Consider the following 22,753-nt stretch of genomic DNA (forward strand, 5'->3'; position numbering starts at 1 on the left):
CAAAACGGATGCATCCTCTTTGCATCACCCCTTGTGAAAGAATAACCCATTTTTTACATAATTTCCCTCAACCGTGCACGCTCCCCCCACGAACTGTCATCCTCGCTCCCTTTTCGTCCTCTTTCTTTTCTCTCGTGATCTCCAATTTCATAACAACAGAAATGTGCTCGGCCTCGGTCTCGAATCGCTCTAATCCGTGAACGCGGAGTAAAAATCGCCCTGAAAAATCCCAGTGAAACCGTGTGTGTGCGCAATCCTGTGCAAAATGTACCGAATGTTGTCCCTCCGGAACCTGTCCCGCCAGAGGGCCAACCGCGTGCTGTCGGCGGGAGGAAAATCCGGCTTTGGGGCGCGCCTCAATCCGGAACTGACCTGCTTCCAGAACTTTTCCCTTTTATGTAACCAGCGGGCGGAAGGACCGTCGCCGGTGCTGCTCCGAGAAGGTGGGTTGGTTTCGGGGTGGTTCCGGAATGGTTTGGGGGTGGTTTTGTGCCGGTCTGCCGGAATTGCGTTTTATTTTTTACTGGTTGATTTTTCGATTGGGAAGTGAGGTTATGTTCGCGTTATGCAACCAAAACAAACCGAACGTGAAAGGTAAACAAACCGATTGTTTGATTTTGAAAACTTTCTTTTTTTGCAGAAATTTTACCAAATAAGCTGAATATAATCAAACGTGTTCATTCTACAACCACAACGCAAGAAAAGTTAGATTTATTGAAGAAGAAGAAACGCAAGAAAAGTAATCCAAAAAAGTTTACGGAACTTTTAAAAGGTAACTTTAACAAATTCTTTTAAGTATACTTTTTCATGAAATATCTCTTACAGTAACCGATACCTCAACGAAACAAACCAAAACCTCCATCCAAAACTTGAAAGCCCAAAAGTTGGCCGACTTCATCAACAACCAAATCTCGCAGGAATCGATTCCGCCCCCGGAGGAACCCGTCGGGCCGCCGTCCTGCGCCGCCACCCCGGTGGACACTTCGCGGTGGTCTTTCGCCGAAACGCCCGTCATCTACATCGGCAAGGACATGAAGGAGGTTGAGCTGTCGAACGAAACGCTGGCGGAAATCCTCGAAAGCTATCGCGTGCTCAAAGACCTGCACGAACGGCGCCAAGCGACGACAACCGCTGAGGAAGCTGGCGCGGAAGAGGAGTTGATCGAGGAGGTCGAAGTGGTTGAGCCGACGAAGGGGAAGGGAAAGTCGAGTCGGGGAAAGAAGGAGGTGGACGCAGGGAAGAAGTTTGCTTCGAAGTACTACAAGAACTCGGAGCTGGAATCGCTGGCGCGGCAGAAGAGCTTCCACTTTACGCTGCACGCCTATCTGGACATTTGTCTGACCAGTGGGATGATCAACCGGGCGTACGCAACGGTGCTGAATTATAGGCATAAGCGTAACCGAAAGTGTTTGGACGTGGAGATTTACAACATTTTGATGCATGGATACGCGGAGAAGGGAAATCTGCTGAAGCTGAAAGACATTATGAAGATCCTGAAGGAGGACAGCATCGAACCGAACGCGCAAACGTATGCCGCGATCTTTGAGTGCCTTGGTCGGTTGGAGACGACCGACGAACTGCGAGCGGATGCTCGGACCTACCTCCAGGAAGCACAAGCCAAAGGTTTTTCCATGAACGACATCATGGATCGAAGTAAGTTCACGCACGATCAACGTGAAACGGTGCTCTGTCTGTTCCGGGAGTTGTCGCCCGGGTTCAACCCAAGTTATACAGCACCGGCACTGCACTACAACAATCACCTGCTTAACGCACTCAACGAGCACGTGCCACCGATTGACGGCCAAATATCCACTGGAGAGCCGATGGCCGGATCGGAGATCATGGCTTCGAAAGCTGGATTTTCGAGGGAACAGCTTGAGGATTTCAGCAAGGCACAGGTTGAGCTGGAGCTGAAGGGTCACTTGACGGTGAAAAGTATTCAAAAGTTCCCCGAACCAACGGAAACCGTGAAGAATTACCGCAAAGAGCTCGAAGAGCTGCGCAAAGTGTGGACCAAACAGATCACCACCGCCCTTCACCGGGACGTCAACACGTTGAAAGCCGTAACGGAGTCCAAGACGAGTCGTGCCATCAACCTGTTTCCGTACCTGAAATCCCTCAGCGTGGCTCAGTACACGGAGATCCTGCTGGACGAGGCACAGATGTTGATCGAGGGCTCGGACACGTTCAGCATCGTTACGTCGCACCTGCACCGGGAGCTGGGCAAGAAGGTTGAAGCCCGGTATCACGTCGAGCAGAAGCGAACGAACGGGGTGCTCGACAAGACGTGCGAGGTGTACAACCTGTACTGTGACGCTCTGGCGGAAGGACAGAGTAGTGATAACCCGCGGCAGCTGTGGCAACGGTTGGTGCACGAAAACCGGCAGGACGGAGCCAGCTTGGACATTCAAAGCATTGCGTGGCCAAGGGCGGCGGTGAACGGGGTCGGGAAGTTCTTGTACAATGTGTTGAAGAACGACTTGAAGATTAACGTGAACGCTACGGCGAGGGGATCGCGGCAGGTCAAACTGGTGCCGGCGTTTTACTCGTTGTTCCGGTACGAAGCTAAGGTGGCCAAAGAGCAGATTAAACCGCATCCGGTGTTGATCAAACTGTACAGAAATTCGCAACAGGACTCGCTGAAGTTCGACATCAACCTGGTGCCGATGTTGTGTCCTCCCCAGCCGTGGAGTACGGCCGTCAACGGCGGGTACATCTTGGCCAAATCGGACCTCATCCGGTTGCCCCAGCAGGCGCATCAACAGTCGGAGCGGATCGCCGAAGCCAGCCCGCAGGACATGTATCCGACGCTGGACGCGCTCAACCAGCTGGGCAGTATTCCGTGGAAGATCAACGACGAAGTGCTGGACGTGGTGCTGGCGGTGTTCAACATGGGTGGCAACTCCAAGCTGGACGTTCCCGAGCCACCGGCCTCGTTGGCACCCATCGAAGAGACCATTCCGCGCAACGAAATGACCGGTTACGACCGGTTCAACCTGATGCGCAAGAAGATGACCCACCGCCGCAAGCAGGGCGACATGTACAGCTTGTGGTGCGACGCGTTGTATCGACTCTCGCTGGCGAATCACTTCCGTGGGAAGGTTTTCTGGCTGCCGCAGAACATCGACTTCCGGGGACGAGTTTACCCGATCCCGCCGCACCTGAACCACCTCGGTCACGATCTGGCCCGCTGTCTGATGGTCTTTCACCAGAAGAAACCTCTCGGCCCGGATGGGTTCAACTGGCTCAAACTGCACTGCATCAATCTTACCGGGTTGAAGAAACGCGACTCGGTCCAGGATCGGCTACGCTACGCCGACGAAATCATGGACGACATTCTGGACTCGGCTGATCGACCCCTTACCGGTCGCATGTGGTGGAGCCATTCCGACGAACCGTGGCAAACGCTGGCCTGCTGCATGGAAATCGCCAAAGTTCACCGCTGTCCGAACCCGGCGAAATTCATGAGCGGCTTCCCGATCCACCAGGACGGATCCTGCAACGGCCTGCAACACTACGCTGCCCTCGGCCGGGACACACCCGGCGCCATCAGTGTGAACCTCGCCCCGGCGGACGTCCCCCAGGATGTGTACAGTGCCGTCGCGGTGCTCGTCGAGGAAAACCGCGCCAAAGACGCGGCCAACAACGTCAAAGTGGCGGCCATCCTCGAAGGCTTCATCAAGCGCAAAGTGATCAAACAAACCGTCATGACCACCGTGTACGGTGTCACGCGTTACGGCGCCCGCAAACAGATCGCCCGCCAGCTCGAATACATCGACGAGTTCCCCAAGGAGTGGGTCTGGCCCGCGTCCAGCTATCTCACGGTGAAAACCTTCAACGCGCTCAGCGAGATGTTCACCTCGGCCAAGGAAATCCAGGACTGGTTCACCGACTGTGCCCGTCTCATCTCGGCCGTGTGCGCCCAGAACGTCGAGTGGATTACCCCGCTGGGACTGCCCGTGGTGCAGCCGTACAACCGCTCAGACCGGCCCGCCATCCCGTCCAAATCGATCCAGATCCCCGAACACTTTGCCATGGACTCGTACGAAAAGCCCAACATTATGAAGCAAAAGAACGCCTTCCCGCCCAACTTTGTGCACTCGCTGGATTCGAGCCACATGATGCTGACGTCGCTGTACTGCGAGCGGGCCGGCCTCACCTTCATCTCCGTGCACGACTGCTACTGGACGCACGCCTGCACGGTGGCCACCATGAACAAGGTTGGTTCGACAATTTCCTTAAGTCTTATTCGCATCTAAACCTCCTGTTTTTCTTCCAGATTTGCCGCGAACAGTTTGTCGCGCTGCACTCCGAACCCATCCTGGAAGATCTGTCCAAGTTCCTCGTGCAGAAGTACAGCTACGACGAAAAGTTAGTTCCCTATTCTGTTCCCTCAACCACCTTTACTAACGCTACCAATTTTTGTTTCATCTAGCGAAATAACCAACGACGGCTCGGTGATAGATCTGACCAAGCGCAAGCTGAACCGCATCCTGCAGCAGTACCCGGACAAGGGCGACTTTGACCTGCGCCGGGTGCTGAACTCGGTGTACTTCTTCAGCTAAACGTCGTCAAAAAGCGCGTTCAGAAGTCTAGTCAAGGTCGTCGAATAAGGTACTTCGTATTAGCTGTTTAGTAGCTTCTAACCTTCGGTCGCAGAGGGAACGGGGCGAAGTTCAATGTGATAGATCGAGGATGTTTTTTTTTACAAATTTCGTCAGAGGTGCGTTTTTATCAAGCTGGCGGCTAAAGTAGCAAACAGAACTGACGCAAAATAAAACAAAGTTATGCCATGGAATTGCTGCGTGCGGGCGCTGGAGTTTGTCATCAGAAAGAAATTCCCTTTGAACTGCTCGTTGGTAAAGGTCCGGTCATCACCTTTTTTATTAAATTAAATAAATTATAACAATTATTTTTTTAAAACAGATATTCGGACTCTGGATGATCTTCAACTGTAGAGACAACATAAAGAAGGTAAGTGTTTGACTTGGGGGCTTTAACATGCGGAGCACGATCTTCATCAAATCCAACCAATTCATCTACTTCGCCGACGACATGGACATTATTGACAGAGCGTTCGAGGCGGTGCTTCTAAAGAAGGGGATCTCGCCAACTGTGACATCTGGCGTGGGATCATGCTGCTGTGCATAGTTTTGAATGATCTCGGTAAGGCTATCGTATGCAGGATCAAATCGAAGATCGACGAGTCTCTTTGGTGGCAGCAAACAGAGTTCCGGAGTGCCCGGTCATGCATGAATCACATAGTGACACTTCGTAAACTTCCTCGAATTTCAAAATCCTTTCACCTGGTTTTCGTAGATTATGAAAAAACATTTGACCGCCCAACCGCGAAAACCTCTGGGAAACTCTTGGGCGCAAGGGTGTCCCAGAGACGATCATCAACCTCATCAAAGCGCAGTTCGAGGCATTCGTTTGCCGTGTTGTGCATAACAGAGTCTTGTCGGGCACAATCTGACCAATTGAAGAAGAAAGCAGAGAACCGTGAATGTGGCGAAGACGAAGAACCTGCTGGCAAGAAGAATCGAGTCTCATTGGTTTCGCATTGAACCCCGGAGTTTGTAGATCGTTGATGATGTCGTACAACAACTGAAACAGAAAAAATAGAAGGCACTCATCGCCGGTAGTCGTTCCTATTACGAACTTCACTTTTCCCAACGTACAAAGTGCAGTTTGTACGAAAGACTGAGTATTTGGCATGGTTGGTTGGATACACTGGGCAAGTCACGACGCAATAATACCGAAAGATCGCGTATAAAGTTTATGTAGTCCCGATTCGTCCGAGTTGACGGTAAGCAAGTCTGACCTAAACTACATCTGTATACAAAATGCAGTCTTCTGTTACGCTGACTAGTCAACGAAAAGCAGGATTCGCTTGATTTGGTGTTTGATTATTCAAAAAAAAACCGTACCTAAATTTAGAGAGTCAATTTGACGATCGACTCCTTGACCAGATTCGCCAGCGTACCCTCCGGCGTCGCCGGATCTTCCCACTCCAAGATCTCGGCACATTCCTCCAACATCACGACCACCTCTTCGAACCGAACCTTCATCGTGTCGATGTCAATTTTACCCTGATCAAGCAACGACTGGCTCAGCACCACGATTGGCGCGTGCTGTTCGTACAGCACTATCGCACGCGATCGTGTCTTTCCTGGCTCAAACACGTCCAGCACGCGCATGATGTCTTTGCACAGTGCGATCTTCCGCTCCAGCTTGGCATCGGACAGCTCGTGCAGTCGGTATTCTGGAACCCGTCCGTACAACTCGATCAGAGATTGCCGAATCGAGGTCAACAGGTAGTGCAGTGGTTCCAGCACGGCGCTATACTTTGCGAATGCCTGCTCATAGCTCTCCAGCCGCTCCGTGCCGGACTCCATGTAGACGATCTTGCCAACATCGTCCTGCATCACCTTTGTTACGATGGCCATTGCGTCTGCTTCGAGTACGCGATCGCAGCTCGTGCAGTGCCATTCGGCTTCCTCGTCTGAAATAGTTGATCGTATCAAATTCAGCGTGTTATATCTCCCATGATAATTACCTGTTGGTTTACTCGACACCATCGATCCCTTGTTACACTTCCGGCACTTCAGAGAGCTGAAGTAAGTTCCCAACTCTGTTGGATCCAAACAGCGCTCGCACTGGCAGGAAAAGTACTTGGAGTCCTTCAGCGTTGTCTGCCTGTAGTGGGTTGGATCCTGCGCAAAAGTATAGCTGGTGTACAGCTTTCCACCTTCCTCAACGTCGATCGCCGTTCTCGCTATGAGCCTACAAGCGTGATCATGAAAATACAAATCCATAAAAAGATACCCTTTGTCAAACCAACCTGTAATCCTTGCTTGGATGAATCGAATGCACCACATTCCGCACGCACGAATGCGCCATGATCGCCAACTTTGGGTACAAACCCCGCACTGCGTATCCCCGGTGGGTTCGTGCCTCAAACGCGTTCACCTCCAAGATCCCAATCACCTGCTGAATCAGCTCTTCCGAGCAGCGATCCTTCAACCCGCAAGCAAGACGCAAGTATCTGACAACATTATTCTGATCCGCATTCCAGTACACGCTCCCACAACGCTCCGCCCGATGATCTTCCATCATACTGATTTCCGCGTTCCATCGTTCCGGGTCAGCTTCCTTCGCAAGAAGTACCCGCAACGGAGTTATGCAATCCAACTGGGCACAACAACCGTCCGAATTCTGCTGATTCTGAAACTTGACCTTGTGCTGCACAAACAGCTCGCACTCTCCTTTATGGTACACGACACTCCCGACGCATTCCCCGCACAGTGGCCACCCACACTGGGGACACTTTGGTCCGTCGGCCCCGCTTTCTACCGGGCTAGCGCACTCCAGGCAGAGCGGCGACGTGCTCGCTTTGGGACCGATCGCGAACACTTGCTCCTCGAAGATGATCTCTCCGGCCCTCAAGTTACGCCTGGCGACTCCGTACCGGCCCAGCTCGGGGCTCTCCAGCACCGTGAACAGATCTTTACTCATTTTTTCGCATATATGGTCAACCACGCGATCTTCACTGCTCAAGTGTACGATTTTTACTGAAGAACACACCAGCCAGTCGTGAAGTTTCGTGCCTATTTATAACTTCGACACGATGCGGTGTTTTTTTGCGCTCTAAAGACACGCTCTCGGTATAAATTCGACGATTGTAGTGCAAGTATAGTCTTATTTTAATTAAAGTTTTAATATTTCTTAAATTTTTTTAACCAAATATAACATAATCCCGGAGTTTACTCGTACCGAATTGCACTCCTCGACAAAGTTGTAGTGTGTTAAATTTAATTTGAACGTACATAAATATCACTTAAGCGGCCATACCTTGAGACAGCGTTGCCAGAACATCAATGTTTTGGACTCGTTCGAAAGGTCTTTCGATAGGCCAACAGAGCCAACCAAGACCCTTACACAATCCCCCTTCCCTTCCCACGTCTTGTCTTTAACATCAATCCCATAGTTTACAAACATTTAAGTTTTTATACATAACTTTTGAACTACTTATCGAAACTTCAAGCAATTCAATAACGATGTATGGGACCCCAAACCAAGTCGAATGCGACCGGTTTGATCAAAATCGGTTGAGCCAGTGCTGGAAGAAGACATAAAAGACATTTAACACATAGAGACGACTTCGCTTAAAATGGATAACTTTTCATATATCTTTATTTAATACATATTAATTTAACTAATACAATAATGATCACATTTAGCATTGTGCAAACTCGCAAAATCAACATTTGTTGGCTACTATTTTCCCAGATTCGCAATTTCCATGCTCTGCCTAAGCTGAACCATTGACTGTTTAGCAACGTTCGCCAAAATACCCTCCGGCGTCGTTGGATCTTCCCACTTTAAAATCTCCGAACTCTCCTCCAACAGTGCGATCGCTTCCTGCAGCCGCTTCTTCAGCGGTTCTCCGTCCAGTGAGCCATGCGCGTACTCAGACTGGGCCAGCACCACGATTGGCGCGTGCAGTTCGTACAGCAGCATCGCACGTGATCGCGACTTGCCCGGCTCGAACACGTCGATCACTCGGAGGATGTCTTTGCACAGCTCGATCTTTCTTTCGAGCAGAATGTCGGGCAGCTCTGGCATCATGTAGCCCGGGATTCTTCCGTACAGCTCGATCAGGCTGTTTCGGATGAAGGTATTGATGAAGTGGAGAGGGTGGAGCACACTGCGGTACTTTTTGAACACCCGTTCGAAGTTCTCCAGACGTTCGGGGCCGTACTCCATGTAGGCTAGCTCGTCGATTTCCGCTTGCATAACTTGAATGGCTTTGGCCATCGACGCTCCTTTGAGCTTGTACTCGCAGTGGGTGCAGTGCCATTCAGCTTCCTCGTCTGAAATTTAGAAGAAAAACACATTTTAAAGACAAGTTTACAATTTGAAACCTCTGAACAGGATTACCTGTTGGTTTGCTCGACACGATCACTCCGTTGTCGCACTTTTGGCACTTTAACGAGCTAAAGTGCGTTCCCAGTTCGGTAGGATCCAGGCATCGCTTGCACTGGCAGGTGAAGTACTTGGTGCTTTTCAACGCTGCCTGTCGCACCATCGTTCCGGACAGCGTGTACGTGTAGGTTGTGTACAGCTTGGAACCCTCCTCGACGTCAATCGCCGTACGTGCCGTCAGTCTGAAATAGATGGAGAATGGGAAGTTGTTGTCATTGTCAGTTCCTAAACTCAGGTCGATAAACCGTTCCAAATTCCTCGGTCGCAACGACCCCGACGGACATTGAAAACGAAAGCATGGCACATTAACAAAACGCAGCGTGCTACCGAATCTTGCCAAATATTTGGTACAGGATCTATTCTTAGACCGCATGCAAACCGTCTGCTGCCACTTTTCATCCATTAGGACGTGTTGATGTGTATATTTACGCAAAAGTTGGTCCATTAAGCCGGAGTAGAGTAAGTGGTGCCAATCTTGACTTTGGAAGTATACCAGAAAAATCGGAATTTAATCTGGACAGCTATGGATCCTCTACTCCTACTCGGCTATTAACATGAACGACTTGCCAACATCTTCCAATACGCACCTGTAATCTTTGCTCGGATGAATCGAGTGAACCACGTTGGGAACGCACGAATGCGCCATGATCGCCAGTTTTGGGTACAATCCTCGAATCGTGTATCCGCTGCTGGTTCGCGCCTCAAACGCGTTCACCTCCAAGATCCCAATTACCTGCTGGATCAGTTCTTCCGAGCAGCGATCTTTCAAACCGCACTCACTTCGCAAGAATTCAACCACATTCTTCTGATCGGCATCCCAAGAGGTACTTCCTCTGCGTTCTTCCCGGTGATCTTGCATCTTACTGATTTCCGCATTCCACCGTTCCGGATCAGCTTCCTTCGCAAGAAGAACCCTCAACGGAGTTATGCAATCCAACTGGACACAACCGGCGGTCGAATCATCCACGTTTTGGAACTTAACCTTGTTCTTCACAAAAAGATCACATTCTGCCTTATGGTAAACGACACTCCTGACACATTCCTCACACAACGGCCACCCACACTGGGGACACTTTGGTCCAAAGGCACTGCCATCTACCGGAACACAACACTCCAAACAAACCGGCGGACTGTCCGACTTGGGACCGATCGCGAACGGTTTCTCCTCGAACAGTTCCTCGCCGGCCTTCAGCTTCTTCGTGGTGACCGCATACCGACCCAACTCGGGGCACTCCAGCACTTTGAACGCTTCTCCGCTCATGATCCTCGCCAGTAGAGTGGTCAACCACTGTCAACACCGACGGTTGGTGGTGATCTTCTCTCAATAAGTGCTCGACTTGAATTAAACAAGGCAACTTGAGCGGGTCGCGCCGATTCGTTCCTATTTATAACCTGGGCGCGCATCGTGCGGTATTTTTAACCCGCCGAAGGCATGATTAAGGATCAGTTTAACGGTGGTCTGGGTGGGAAAGTCTTGAAATGCTGACCGGAAACTGCTAGAAAATTCGTTAATGCGTTGTTAGTTTTATACTCAACCCCCGGTGGTTGGTCACTTTTTCGCTTGACACTTTTTTAGTTTGTACCCCGTTGGTTGATCAAAGTCAAACTAAAAAGTGACGAACTGTCTCGTTTTACACGGCGCTCATGCACACTATCAAAACATTCGTATGGTAGTGTGTGTGAACTCCGTGTAAAAGGGATGTCAAACTAAAAAGTGACCACGTTCGTTTGACAACAGTTGGTGTCAAACCATCGGGGTTTGAGTGTATTCTGTAAAATTGATTAAAACTTTATGATTGCTATTGGTAGAATGAAGAAATAGACGGGATATTATTTTAAAAGCATCTAAACCCATTTCATCATGAATATTCTACACCCAAACCAAATTCCACCGCCATTCAGTGATGACCGAGCTGCTGACATTCTCTAGTTCACGTTACCAGAGGGATATAACCAACAAGTCCTCATAGCTCTGTGGCAATGAGTTCAAAGCTGGGTTCAAAGCGCTACGGTTCAAATCTTGATTTGAACATGTTTTTTCTTGTTTTATTAATGAATTATGTATACTTTTTAGGGAGCGTTCTTTTATTACGTAACGCGAAAAATCGGACTTTTAGACCCCCTCCCCCCCATCGTAACAAAATTTCCATACAAATTTTAAAAATTTTGTATGGAGCGTAACACGGCCTCCGACCCCCCCCCCCTGCTGCGTTACGTAATAAAAGAACGCTCCCTTTGAGCAATTTTTGAGTAACCACAATGAAAATCATGGAAAAAAATTCTCAACAAAGGACATGAGTGACAGCACCAATAGTAAATCATTAAAATTATTTTATTCAAATAATTTTTAAGGTGTAAACTCCCTAGGATTTCCAGCGTGAGATTCTCTGAATCGCGAAATCCGTAGAAGATTCGCGTATACAGTCAAAGTGTTCTGCCGGCCTTTAAAACATTGTTTACAGAGTTACGAAATTGGAATCAGGTGAATGCTTCTCGTGCAATTGTTTACAAGCTTTGCCGAGACAACCAGACGAAATAAGCAGATTTTGAAATTTTACTCAAAAATACTAAACCGAAATAGTAAACCTGTTTGGATTCTTTATTTCTAATTTTACTGTTGGTACAACTCATATTCATAATGTCAGGATCAGATCGTATATTTACAAAAAGTTTAAAATTGCAATATCCGTTTGTCTGTAAAGGCTAGTATGCAGATCGGAAGGAAAGGGGTCAAGAAACAGCTTTACGAACAGCAGAACAAAGGAGAGGGAGTGATTTCTTGGGGCTTTTCTTCACCCTCTCTGACTTGCTTGCGCTGCCGCTGCTGCCCATTTGATTTTTTTCTTGACCGGTTCCTTCCGAAGTGCGTATACCGCTTAAATCAAAATTGTAGGACATTCGTGAAAATTCGACGGTATTTCAGAGGTAACTGGTGTAGGGAGTGCCGCTTATGTTATCAAATGTGGTTACAGTGGTTACTCATTTTAGTGACAAATTGGTGTAAAGTGGGGAGGCTTGATGTTCAAGGAGGATAGGATTATAGCCTTTCCTCAGTGATGGAGGCACAAATATTCTCTGTTCCAGAAAGTTGTATGGAAATAACTTAACCCTCTACTGCCCATTTTTTTCGAAAACTTTTATTTTTCCCATGTTTAGGAAGTCATTTTGAGCAACTTTTGTTCTGCGAAAAACTTTACTTGTTTTGTTTTTTATTTTTGTCGTCTGATTTTTAGTATTTTAATTTTCATTTATCTTGTTTAGTTTATTTTTGTTTTTGGTATACTATAGTATTTGGCCTATTCTACGACCTCCTATCATCACATTCTGCCTATCTTATATTTGATGTTTTTACTGGCAATTTTTCAATTTTTTGCCTGTTTTTCAAATTTTCTGCTATAGAATGGCACCATTTATTTAAATTGTAAAAAAATGCGTATAGGCATAGTCTGGGACACTAGAAGATTTACAGCATACTTCTTTTTACTCAAAATATAGGAATTGTTAGTAAAAAACACACCCAAAGATGACCCCTTTAAAAAATGACATTTTTAAAAAACATTGGCAAAGTCACATAAAACAAGTCAAACTTCCACCCCTAAAATTTTCTAAAATTTAAAGAGTTCTTCTTTCAAATGCTTTTTAAAGATCAAAAATTGCTTGAAAAATTGATTTTTGGCGATTTCGACGCCAATATTCCAAAAAACATCATCAAACCATGTGTTTTGAGAAAAACGTATTTGAATGTTGGGCATCATTTTTCAATTCCCATTTTAATATAGAGCAATTCCAGCTCAAATCAGGAATTTTTCTAGTACTTTTGTACCCGACCCTCTCCGATTTCAATGAAACTTTGTAGACATGTTATCCTGGGCCTATATAAGCCATTTTTGTGTATATGGAGCCAATAGTACTAGAAAGTAACATTTGAGAAGGGCGTAAGTTATTTAAATATTTTTGTATTTTGTAAGTTAAAAATTACTGTATCTCGAAGCCGTTGCATCGTATCAAAAAGTGGTCAAAGACAAACTTGTAGGAAATTGGACGGGCTTTCTGAAAAAAATACACTGAAACAAAAATACACGCCACATCTATGAGATTTTTTGATTTTTAAGTCTAAAACTTAAATTTAATGGTGATGTCACGATTTTTTTTCGTTCAGAATTTTTGAGGAAATAGCCTAAAATGTTACCAAAAGACTGACGAAAAATCAGGATGGTATGTCTCACCTAAAAAAATACAAAAATCATTTACTAAAACTGTTTTTTTGAAAAGTGGTCAAAACGTCAAAATTTTTAAAACCCAGTAGTGGGGATCGATTTTCCAGACAATTTTACATAAAAGTCTCCATATTGACCATTGTCCTATGTCCAATCCTTGGGAAGATACAGCGGTTTTAAAAATAAAAATGTTGAAAAAACGGTTTTTTTGTGGTTTTCAGCAATTTCTATATGACAGACTTGGTTTTTCAGTCTCGTAAATATTTTTACGAGCCGTTTTTTACATTCTAAAGTATCATTTGAATTTCTGAACAAAACGTAGTTCCGGGTTTTGTCAAACTGTCAATTTTTTCATCCCCAAATTTGTATAGTTTTCAAGTCTCAAACTTTTTTTTACATTCTTTAATTAGGCTGAAGAAAACTGTAATATTTTTTTTAATAAATCGCCAGCTGTGTGCTATCTTGTGATATAGACCATTTTGGTCGAAAATGGGTTAATGATGACGTTTTGCTATACTTAACAAACACTACAAGATGCTTTAACCCGATTTTGGAAACTCGTTTCCGTTTCCCGGATATCGCAATACACACTTGTGACATAGACCAATTTATCATCAAAATGATCGTGCACACTTGTGACACGTCATACATGTTGTTGGAAAATGAGGAAAAATTTTCTTGTTTTTCACAAATTTATGTTGATACACATTTTCTGAAGGCAATGCAATCTTTTGTTTTTGAAAATATACTGATTATGTCGGTTAAACTATTGATTTGAGCCTATTTTAGTTTGTATGGGAATTTTGTGCACACTTGTGACACGTAGTACAAATTTACTTTCAAGGCACACTTGTGACACGTGCTTTTAAGATTTTTGATTACATAATTTACTGTATCTTTTAACTGGTGTAACCAAATTAATTGAAACTTGGAGCGTTTGTTAAGCGATAGTATACGAACCGATTGCTTCAAAAAGTTTGGCTCTGCCATTCATAGTTTTGAAAATATTTATCATCAAACTTTAAAAATGGATTTTCTCGAATAGTACTAAATGGTCGTTGTATTGGTGTAGTTTTTTAACTACAGGAATTTAACGATTTCCATATTTCTCGAAGTTGTTCATAATTCAAAACTTTTAGTACTGTCAGAAGATAAAAATCAACAAAAAGTTATACAGTTTAGAAAGGCCGGTGGTGTAGTTGTAAGGTTGCCAGTTCGAATCCCGGGATGGATGGGAGCTTAGATGTAAAAAGAGGTTTGGATTGAGTTGGTGCTCACGAGTAACCATGGGCATTAGACGGTAAAGTAAGTATGTACTCATAACTTTAGAATTGGTTACCAAATATTCACAGTTCATTTTTCAGTGGGAATGCATTTTTCTGTCTTAAAAATTCTGTTTTATTTATTATTATTTTTTAATTTTTTTTTATTTTCAACAAAAGCATAATTTCACAGTAAAATACAATCCTTATTTTAAATCCCGTTTCTGAGACAGTTCAAGAAATTTCCGTACATCAGCATAGATTCGCACAGTCTGTCAGCTCAAGGCAGCACTTGAACCGTTCGTTTCAACTGAACCAGCGACTGTTTCGCCACATCCGCCAATGTCCCCTCCGGCGTCGTAGGATCTTCCCACTCTAGCATCTCTGTACATTCCTCCAACAGTTGGACTGCTTCTTGCAGTCGTTTCTTCAGCGGTTCGCCCCCCAAACTACCCTGGCTAAACTCGGACTGCGCCAGCACCACGATTGGCGCGTGCAGTTCGTACAGCAGCATCGCACGTGATCGCGACTTGCCCGGCTCGAACACGTCGATCACACGGAGGATGTCTTTGCACAGCTCGATCTTTCTTTCGAGCAGGATGTCGGGCAGCTCCTGCATCATGTAGCCTGGGATTCGCCCGTACAGCTCGATCAGGCTGTGTCGAATTGAGGTGTTGATAAAGTGGAGGGGATGGAGCACGCTGCGGAACTTTTTGAACACGCGTTCGAAGCTCTCCAGGCGTTCGGGGCCGTACTCCATGTATGCTAGCTCGTCGATTTCCGCCTGCATAACTTGAATGGCTTTGGCTATTAAGGCTCCTTTGAGTTTGTGTTCGCAGTGGGTACATTTCCATTCCGCTTCCTCGTCTGAAACAGTTAAGTGTTAGCAGATTTTTGACAAACTTGAGTGGGGATATTGGATACCTGTTGGCTTAGTCGATTCGACCAGCCCGTTGTCACACTTTTGACACTTCATCGAGCTAAAGTGCGTTCCAAGTTCTGTCGGATCCAGACATCGCTTGCACTGGCAGGTGAAATACTTTGTTCTTTGAAGTTCCGCCTGCCTGGTTCTGGTGCCGGCCAACAAATGCGTGTAGGTTGTGCACAACATTGCACCCTCCTCAATATCGACCGCTGCCCTGGCAATGAGCCTAAAATTTGAATATCAATCAATTTGGTTGTATTCTTGACGTGGGTGACCCACCTGTAACCTTTACTCGGATGCACCGTGTGGGCCAAGTTGGTAACGCACGAATGCGCCATGATACCCATCTTGGGGTAGAGACCACGCAGAGAACAAGTGTGCGCTTCGAATGCGTTCACGTCCAGAATTCCAATCACCTTCTGGATAAGTTCTTCGGAGCAGCGATCCTTCAGACCACAGCTATCCCGCAGAAATGCGACCACGTTGCTCTGATCCGCCTTCCAGAAGGCATTTCCGTCCCGTTCTGCCCGATGATCTTCCATCATGACGATTTCCGCATTCCACCGGTCTGGGTTAGCTTCCTTCGCGAGCAACACCCTCAACGGAGTTATGCAATCCAACTGTACACACGCTTCGGAAGAATCTTCCACATTTTGAAACTTGACTCCGTGCTTCGCAAACAACTCGCACTCTGCCTTATGGTACACGCTTGCTTCAATCTCGGCTCCACACTCCTCGCACAGTGGCCATCCACACCGGGGACATCGAGCTCCGCCGGCACAGCCATCTACCGGGCAGGCACACTCCAAGCACAACGGCGCACTCCCAACGCTCGGTCCGACCGCAAACGGCGTGTCTTCGTATGCAATTTCTCCAGCTCGCAGGTCACGGGACGCCACTCCGTACCGGCCCATCTCCGGACATTCCAGCACCTTGTACAATTCGGCACTCATCATCGAGTTATATCACGGCTGCACAACCTGGCTCGATCAAGCGCCACCACTTTTCTGAGCAGAATTTTTCGCTCGCCCATCAAGTGCGCGCTCGAACAGGATTAAAGAGACAAAGCGTTCACGCAGATTGGTCGGACTATTAATAACATTGGCACGGTGCGTTGTTTTTGGCCCCCCTTGTACAGCATACACACGCTACATGCATGAAGGTGCAAGTGCTGTTGAAGTAGGAAACGAGATCTGGTTCTAACGCTGAAATCACCTACTCATTTGTGAAGCTAGCTGAGGATCAAATTGTTTGCTTTACAACAGCGATTCTCAACGGGGGTACCGGGCCTACTTGATTTACATGGCAGGGGGTACCGGCCTAGAAGAAGGTTGAGAATCGCTGCTTTACAGCATTGCCTTGGCGTTCTCGATTGCGAGATTCCTACTCGAAACTAAGTGTCCTAAGGCTTGATTTTGTTGAAGCAATTGCAATCCTATTTTTACACCGCAGCTTCCATCCACCCCGGGATTCGAATTGACGACCCGTCCGACGGAAGGCGTGATCAGACAAATCTCGTCTCGAAAAATGCCACCGGACCTTCAGGGATCGAACCCAGTTAAAACACCGGTCCCGGCAAGCTGAGGCTAGCTGAGGATGTATTGTGAATAGCAAGACTTGATGATACAGGGACTGTTTCTTTCACTTTCATGAATGACCAACATTCATTTGAATTTTATGTTTATTATGTTCACCGCGGGAAGCTTTTGCTGTGACAAGGAAACGCATCCTGTTTACTTGTTTTCTAGTTGTTTGACGCAAGATTTACTTTGGGCAAGAGATTGATCTTCCATGCAAAACAGTTCATGGGTGTCTTTAGCACTTTTTTTCTTTCACTCCTGCGTTGGCCCATCTTTTTACCCATACACAGTTTTTGCAGATAACTTTAAATTAATGTACGTTAGTGTTTTAAGAGTGTCCAGTAATCTTAACTCTACTTCTTACATCCCAATCTCTCTAATCTCATCTAAAGACGCTCTTACCAATCATATTTAGAGGCATTTGTTATCAATCAGATTGCAGGCCCAAAATGAACCCAAGAGATTGCTGCGTACCGACCTTGAAGATTGCGTACCGTCCTAAAGTACCATCGTGGGTCATTTTCATCACAACGGTCATTGCCATACAAACTCCTTGCAGCTATCTTTAAACTCGTCTATGTTGCTTGTCATTCTAGCATTCTCTGGAAGCTGGTTGTATAGTTTGAAACCCTTTTTTAAACAGCGAGTTCTGCGTACACGCCTTCCTAATCTGAGATCGTCAGCTCTTCTAGTGAACGGAAGAAATTTCTTCGCGTTGCTAAGAGATGTCAAGGTCTGTCCGCTTACAACGACTTTTGTAGCTCGACAGACGAAAAGGATTCCGCCAGGGAAGGCCCACGGAGCACAAATCGGATGAATCTTCGTTGCACAGCCTCTGTTCGCACCGCACTGTTCCCGTAGTGGGGACTCCATACGGCAGATAAAGAAGATGTGTTGCTTGTATGTGAGTTCCGTGTCAAGAAGCTCGTGGAAGTCCTTGACACACTTCTCACGGGGGAATGATGTGCCGCAGATCTGGTAGTCAAACTTGATTGGGTTACGTTTCCTGCAGAAGGTGATTACGGAGCACTTGAACGGCACGGAATCCAGCGATTTGTTTCACACCAATCCGCGGAGATGTTCAGATTCAGAGTGGTCCGAGATGACTTCCCAGTGCGATACCCGGCAGCCAACAAGCAGTCTCCAATCTCGCTGTTCGTTTTCGCCAATTTTGACCTTGATTTTGACGTAATGTTTTGGACAGTTAATGTACGTGCGTTCTAGTTGCGCGTAGAACGCTTCTCTGTCGTGATTTTCACTCGCTGGTTGTTGGGTTTTGCACGTTTATGATGCTGATGTTGAAGAAACGATCCCTTGTTTTATGTTTTTCTTGCCAAAGGAATGTATTAATTGAGTCACTCGTACTTTCAGATCACCTAATGCGTCTTCGAGTGTCGCCTCAAGCCACTGCTGTCGGCAAACTTGGCCGAACACGTGTCACAGTGGTACGGTTTCTCTCCGCTGTGTACGCGTCGGTGGACAATCAGTTTCCCCGACGAATAAAAGCTCTTGTCGCAGCCTGCGTGGCTGCACTTGAAGGGTCGATCGTTGCTGTGCGAACGCATGTGAATCGTTCGCGAATAATGCGTCCGGAAGCGCTTTGTGCACTGGGAGCATGAATACGGTTTCTCTCCGGTGTGGAAGCGGATGTGATTCTTGAGATTTCCGTTTTCGGCAAATCCTAAAGGTATAAGAAGCAAACGATATGAAATTGATCGAAGTTTTGTTAACTTGTTACCTTTTCCGCAATGAGGACAAAGATATGGCTTGGCACCGACGTGAATCCTTTCGTGAGCTGAAATTGTATTACACGAGATATCATAAATGTTATGCCAAGGATACACAAACTTACCTTTCAAATTTCCCCGCTGATGAAACCGCATCTCGCAGAACTGGCACTTGAACCGCTTCACCGATGAGTGAATCCGGATGTGACTGCGCAGGCCAACCTTATCCTTGAACGCGCTCCGACACTGCGGACACTTGTAGGGCTTTTGTTCGCTCACGTGGCTTGCTTCGTGCTCGAACTTTTCAGCCAGCTGCGGAAACTCCTGGAAGCAAAACTCGCACATCAGATTGTGCACCGTCGGCAGGGTGGCCAGCGATCCGTGTTCCGGTTCATCTTGCTGCTGCTGTTGGTCCGATGCTTCGTCAGTCGACTCGGCTTGATGGCACGACTTGACATGCTTTTGGAACAAAGAAGTTTTGCTAAATGATTTGCCACACTCTTCGCAATGGATCGGCTCAAGTTTGACGGCCTCTACGATCTTTATTCCCAGCTGAACGCTACTGCTTGGAACAGGTGCTTGTTTGGATTCCACAGCTGTAGAATTCTCAAGATGAATTGACGACCCCGGAACTTCTTCTACATTCTCCAAGGAAATCTTCATCACTTCCGTCTCAGCCCCGCCATCTTCATCTCGCGATTCCTCCTCATCTCCCTCAGAGAGATACAAATGCTCCTCAAGAATGTCCGCTTCCCGGACGACGGAGGTTGTGGAAATCTCGGCAATCGGCACTGTTTCATCTTTCGTGTTGGTACTGGGTGTGCTATCTTTGTCCGGAGAAGCACGCTTCTCTTCAGCTGCGGTTGATCTTCCAGGACGACTCACCCGAAGGATGTTGTTCTGGATGCATTTTTGCTTAAACAGGTGGGCCGCCTTCAGATCGTCGTAACACGGGATGCACAGGTGGTCCGCATGTTCAACCTGAAACGTAGACATGAGTTAAAATCTTGAATAAATTAAAACTTTTAAAAACGCTCATACTTCTATACCGGTTACGGAACAGAACATCTGGTCTAGCCCGTTTGGGTGCTGAAAGATGGCCACCATACCGGAACCGCGCGTCCTGCAGGCCACGCAGGAAGAGCTCATAGCTACGAACTTTCAGTATTTTACTAGTGAAAATCAGTGAAATACAAAAACTTTTTCCAAAAATCGCATTTCAAATTCCAAACGAGATTTGTTTGTCAACATTTTTTAAGGTCCGTTCACACGACAAGTGAAGAAATTTTCATTTGAAATCCGCCGAGGGGTCGTTGAATGGTGCAGCGTTTCGGTTGACGTGTAATAAATATTTCATGAGCAAAAGATATATATCGACGGTAACATTTCAAAAGGCATCATGTAGATTTTGACACTTTCTGGGTTATTGTATATTCTGAAAGTACTTCTAATAAGCTACCTCTCCACCAAAAATGAGCAAAAGTTACTTCAGTAAAGTCTGTTTAATCATGATTTTAAATAAAGTAACATAAACAAAATCTCTGCCATCAGCAGTCCCCGTGTATATAGCCCTGTCAGCCTGTCAAACAAAAGGCTACATAAACCTCGTGACGAAAAAAAAGCAACATGAAAAAAGCGCCATGTACATTCGGCGAAGAAAAACGAATCATAACAAAGCGCCCCCCTCAGTGACAGCAGGGTGATATCGACGTGGGTGATTTCAAAAGAAATTATGTTTGTTTTTCTCAAATAAAATTACGGAAATAATGTTTTATTGAATATGTATGATCAAGTATCAACAAAAGCAACGTTTTTCATCATTTGTTATCATTAGAATATCTTATTTTGCTTTTATATAAAAATGGTAATTGAAAATGGATGCTCAACATTCAAATGCGTTTTTCTCAAAACGCATGGTTTGTACATGATGCTTTTTGAAATGTTGGCATCGATATAATATATTTATTTGATTCAAAAACTTAAAAAAACTTTATAGTATATTTCTATAGTTTTTTTTTAAATGGTCTAATAATTTAATTTCTTTTTGCTTTATGGGTGTTTTTAGAACCTAAAATGGAAATTTAGGTCCTTTAAAAAAAACTACAGATTTCATTAAGCTTTGTTTTAAATAATTGACTTTTTTCCAATTTATTTTTTTAAATTATATTGTTTTTATTTTTAGAGGTTACTTTGTTGACACTTTTCAATTTAATATATTTGTTTATATATTAAAATTTTCAAAATAATTATGGTCTCAAATTGTTTTATTTGGTAATTTAACAATTTGTGAATTTAGGGAGCGTTCTTTTATTAAGTAACGCAATAGGGGGGGGAGGGGAGTTGAAGGCCGTGTTACGACCCATACAAAAATGTTAAAAATGTGTATGGACATTTTGTTACGAGGGGAGGGGGTTTCAAAATTCGATTTTTTGCGTTACGTAATAAAAAAACGCTCCCTTAGAAATTATATAATTTCACAAGTAAGAATTTTACAATTCCAGAATTTATTTTTTTTAGAATTTTTATATTTTAGAATAGGATCCTGAAAACCATATCTGATCACTTTTTTGTATTAATGCAAAAAAAGTAATTTTACAAGACAACGTTTTACCATGGATCCACTATGGTTCCCTTTAAACGAGCTATCAAGCGAGATACTTTCTGTAAAGAAATGCTACGTTTTTCAATGATTAAAAAACCCTTTTTAAAATCCAATTTAAAAAAAACCCCGCTGTTAGACACGTTTATTTTGTGATGAACTGTCACTTTTCACACGGCGCTTATGCAGAACTAAAAATTGTTTTCTTTATTATACATTTTACGGTTTTTGGATTTCCACAAACCATTTATCGAATGAAGGGAAACTGTAGACCATAGAAATGTTTCAGTCCTGTCTTTTTTTAACAGAAGTGGCGAAACCCATAGCAAAAATCGTCAGAGCCCCGGCTCGAAACTTCAAACATGCCCACCGCCCACCGCCCGCCGCACACCGCCCCCCCCCCCGCCACCAACCGCCCACTACCAGCAACTGCGGCTTACAACCCGCACCCAGTGCTTTTATGATTTAGAATTTAGCTATAGTTTTTAATTTATGTAATAGTTTGCACAGCCTTTAAAGAGAAACTGTTCTCACTGGCATACGTGCATAGCAGTCCGAGCCTAACCTTTAAAAAATAAAATAAAAGGTAGGTGAAATATTCCCAGCTTCTGCTGGGAAGTGCGTAATTCGGTATTAAAAAAAAATATGTACAAAAGTTACGAACCGGAGATTAGCAGTCACGTTTAGGAATTTTGACAGTCTGGAACGCACGAATTACCTCATCGGTGAAATAAAAAATAGTTTCGTATGTATTTAATTGGAAAATGTGCAATAAATTTTTGATGTTTGCCTGACTATATGAGAAATTTCAGAGACAAAATAGGTTAAACATTGAAGATTGATTTGAGACACAAGTTCTTTTGTTAAACATGTGTAATTTTTTTTTGTTTGGAAACATGTCATCCCACAAATTTAATAGCACATGACAGGCAGACGTAAGCGGACGTGTAAGCGGATGATTCTGGGTTCGATTCCCATCTGCTGCAACCTTCCATCGGATGAGGAAGTAAAATGTCGGTCCCGGCCTTGGTTGTTAGGCCGTTAAGTCATTCCAGGTGTAGGAGTCGTCTACATGCCATAAGTGCAAACAACACACCAAACCAAGCCTACTCCGGTGGAATCGCTGGCGGCGGTTGGACTCGCAATCCAAAGGTCGTCAGTTCAAACACTGGGGTGGAAGGTTCCTTGGAGTAAAAAGAGGTTTGGGTGCTCTCCCCATTCAAGCCTTCGGACTCCTAGGTTCGAGCAGAAACTTGCAATAGAGACCACAAAAGACCCGGGGGTCGTTAATGTGGATGGTTTGATTTTTTGATTTTTTTGACAGGCAGACGTTTGAGTTGTATTGTTAATTTCTAGAGTTTTTTTGGTTAGGTCACAATAGCTTATAGAACCTTTGAAAAAACTCTAGATTTGATTTTGGGTAACCGCTGTGGATTTTCTTGGAATAATTCGTTG

The 22,753-nt window shown here is 45.3% G+C and overlaps 5 protein-coding genes across 6 annotated transcripts; 1 reads left to right on the plus strand and 4 right to left on the minus strand.

The window, feature by feature from the left end:
- Nucleotides 1-111: 111 nt before the first annotated feature.
- On the plus strand, nt 112-4,798 carry LOC6031966 (DNA-directed RNA polymerase, mitochondrial). The gene is made up of 5 exons (XM_001842590.2): nt 112-443; nt 641-772; nt 826-4,220; nt 4,280-4,371; nt 4,436-4,798. Exons 1-5 carry the CDS (start codon nt 266-268, stop codon nt 4,563-4,565), a joined length of 3,927 nt encoding a protein of 1,308 aa, XP_001842642.2. The 5' UTR covers nt 112-265; the 3' UTR covers nt 4,566-4,798.
- Nucleotides 4,799-4,929: 131 nt separating this feature from the next.
- On the minus strand, nt 4,930-7,553 carry LOC6031965 (SET domain-containing protein SmydA-8). Of its 2 annotated transcripts, XM_038252584.1 has the most exons (4): nt 6,845-7,553; nt 6,560-6,786; nt 5,931-6,505; nt 4,930-5,864 (listed from the first exon to the last, which is right to left on the minus strand). In XM_038252584.1, the coding sequence occupies exons 1-3, from the start codon at nt 7,516-7,518 to the stop codon at nt 5,937-5,939; spliced, it is 1,470 nt and encodes a 489-aa protein (XP_038108512.1). In that variant the 5' UTR covers nt 7,519-7,553; the 3' UTR covers nt 4,930-5,864; nt 5,931-5,936. The 2 variants fall into 2 exon arrangements, with proteins under 2 accessions (XP_038108512.1, XP_001842641.2); XM_001842589.2 differs by having other exon boundaries at nt 4,930-6,505.
- Nucleotides 7,554-8,168: 615 nt separating this feature from the next.
- On the minus strand, nt 8,169-10,340 carry LOC6031964 (SET domain-containing protein SmydA-8). Its single transcript, XM_001842588.2, has 3 exons — nt 9,576-10,340; nt 8,944-9,170; nt 8,169-8,876 (listed from the first exon to the last, which is right to left on the minus strand). Exons 1-3 carry the CDS (start codon nt 10,247-10,249, stop codon nt 8,281-8,283), a joined length of 1,497 nt encoding a protein of 498 aa, XP_001842640.2. The 5' UTR covers nt 10,250-10,340; the 3' UTR covers nt 8,169-8,280.
- A 4,293-nt stretch (nt 10,341-14,633) lies between these two features.
- LOC6031963 (SET domain-containing protein SmydA-8) lies at nt 14,634-16,612 on the minus strand. The gene is made up of 3 exons (XM_001842587.2): nt 15,672-16,612; nt 15,392-15,618; nt 14,634-15,334 (listed from the first exon to the last, which is right to left on the minus strand). The coding sequence occupies exons 1-3, from the start codon at nt 16,346-16,348 to the stop codon at nt 14,748-14,750; spliced, it is 1,491 nt and encodes a 496-aa protein (XP_001842639.2). The 5' UTR covers nt 16,349-16,612; the 3' UTR covers nt 14,634-14,747.
- Nucleotides 16,613-17,055: 443 nt separating this feature from the next.
- On the minus strand, nt 17,056-19,963 carry LOC6031962 (zinc finger protein OZF). Its single transcript, XM_001842586.2, has 4 exons — nt 19,741-19,963; nt 18,825-19,680; nt 18,711-18,767; nt 17,056-18,653 (listed from the first exon to the last, which is right to left on the minus strand). The coding sequence occupies exons 1-4, from the start codon at nt 19,846-19,848 to the stop codon at nt 18,349-18,351; spliced, it is 1,326 nt and encodes a 441-aa protein (XP_001842638.2). The 5' UTR covers nt 19,849-19,963; the 3' UTR covers nt 17,056-18,348.
- Nucleotides 19,964-22,753: the final 2,790 nt, after the last annotated feature.

This window comes from Culex quinquefasciatus, chromosome 2 (genome assembly GCF_015732765.1).
Source record: "Culex quinquefasciatus strain JHB chromosome 2, VPISU_Cqui_1.0_pri_paternal, whole genome shotgun sequence".
Classification (NCBI taxonomy): Eukaryota; Metazoa; Arthropoda; class Insecta; order Diptera; family Culicidae; genus Culex; species Culex quinquefasciatus.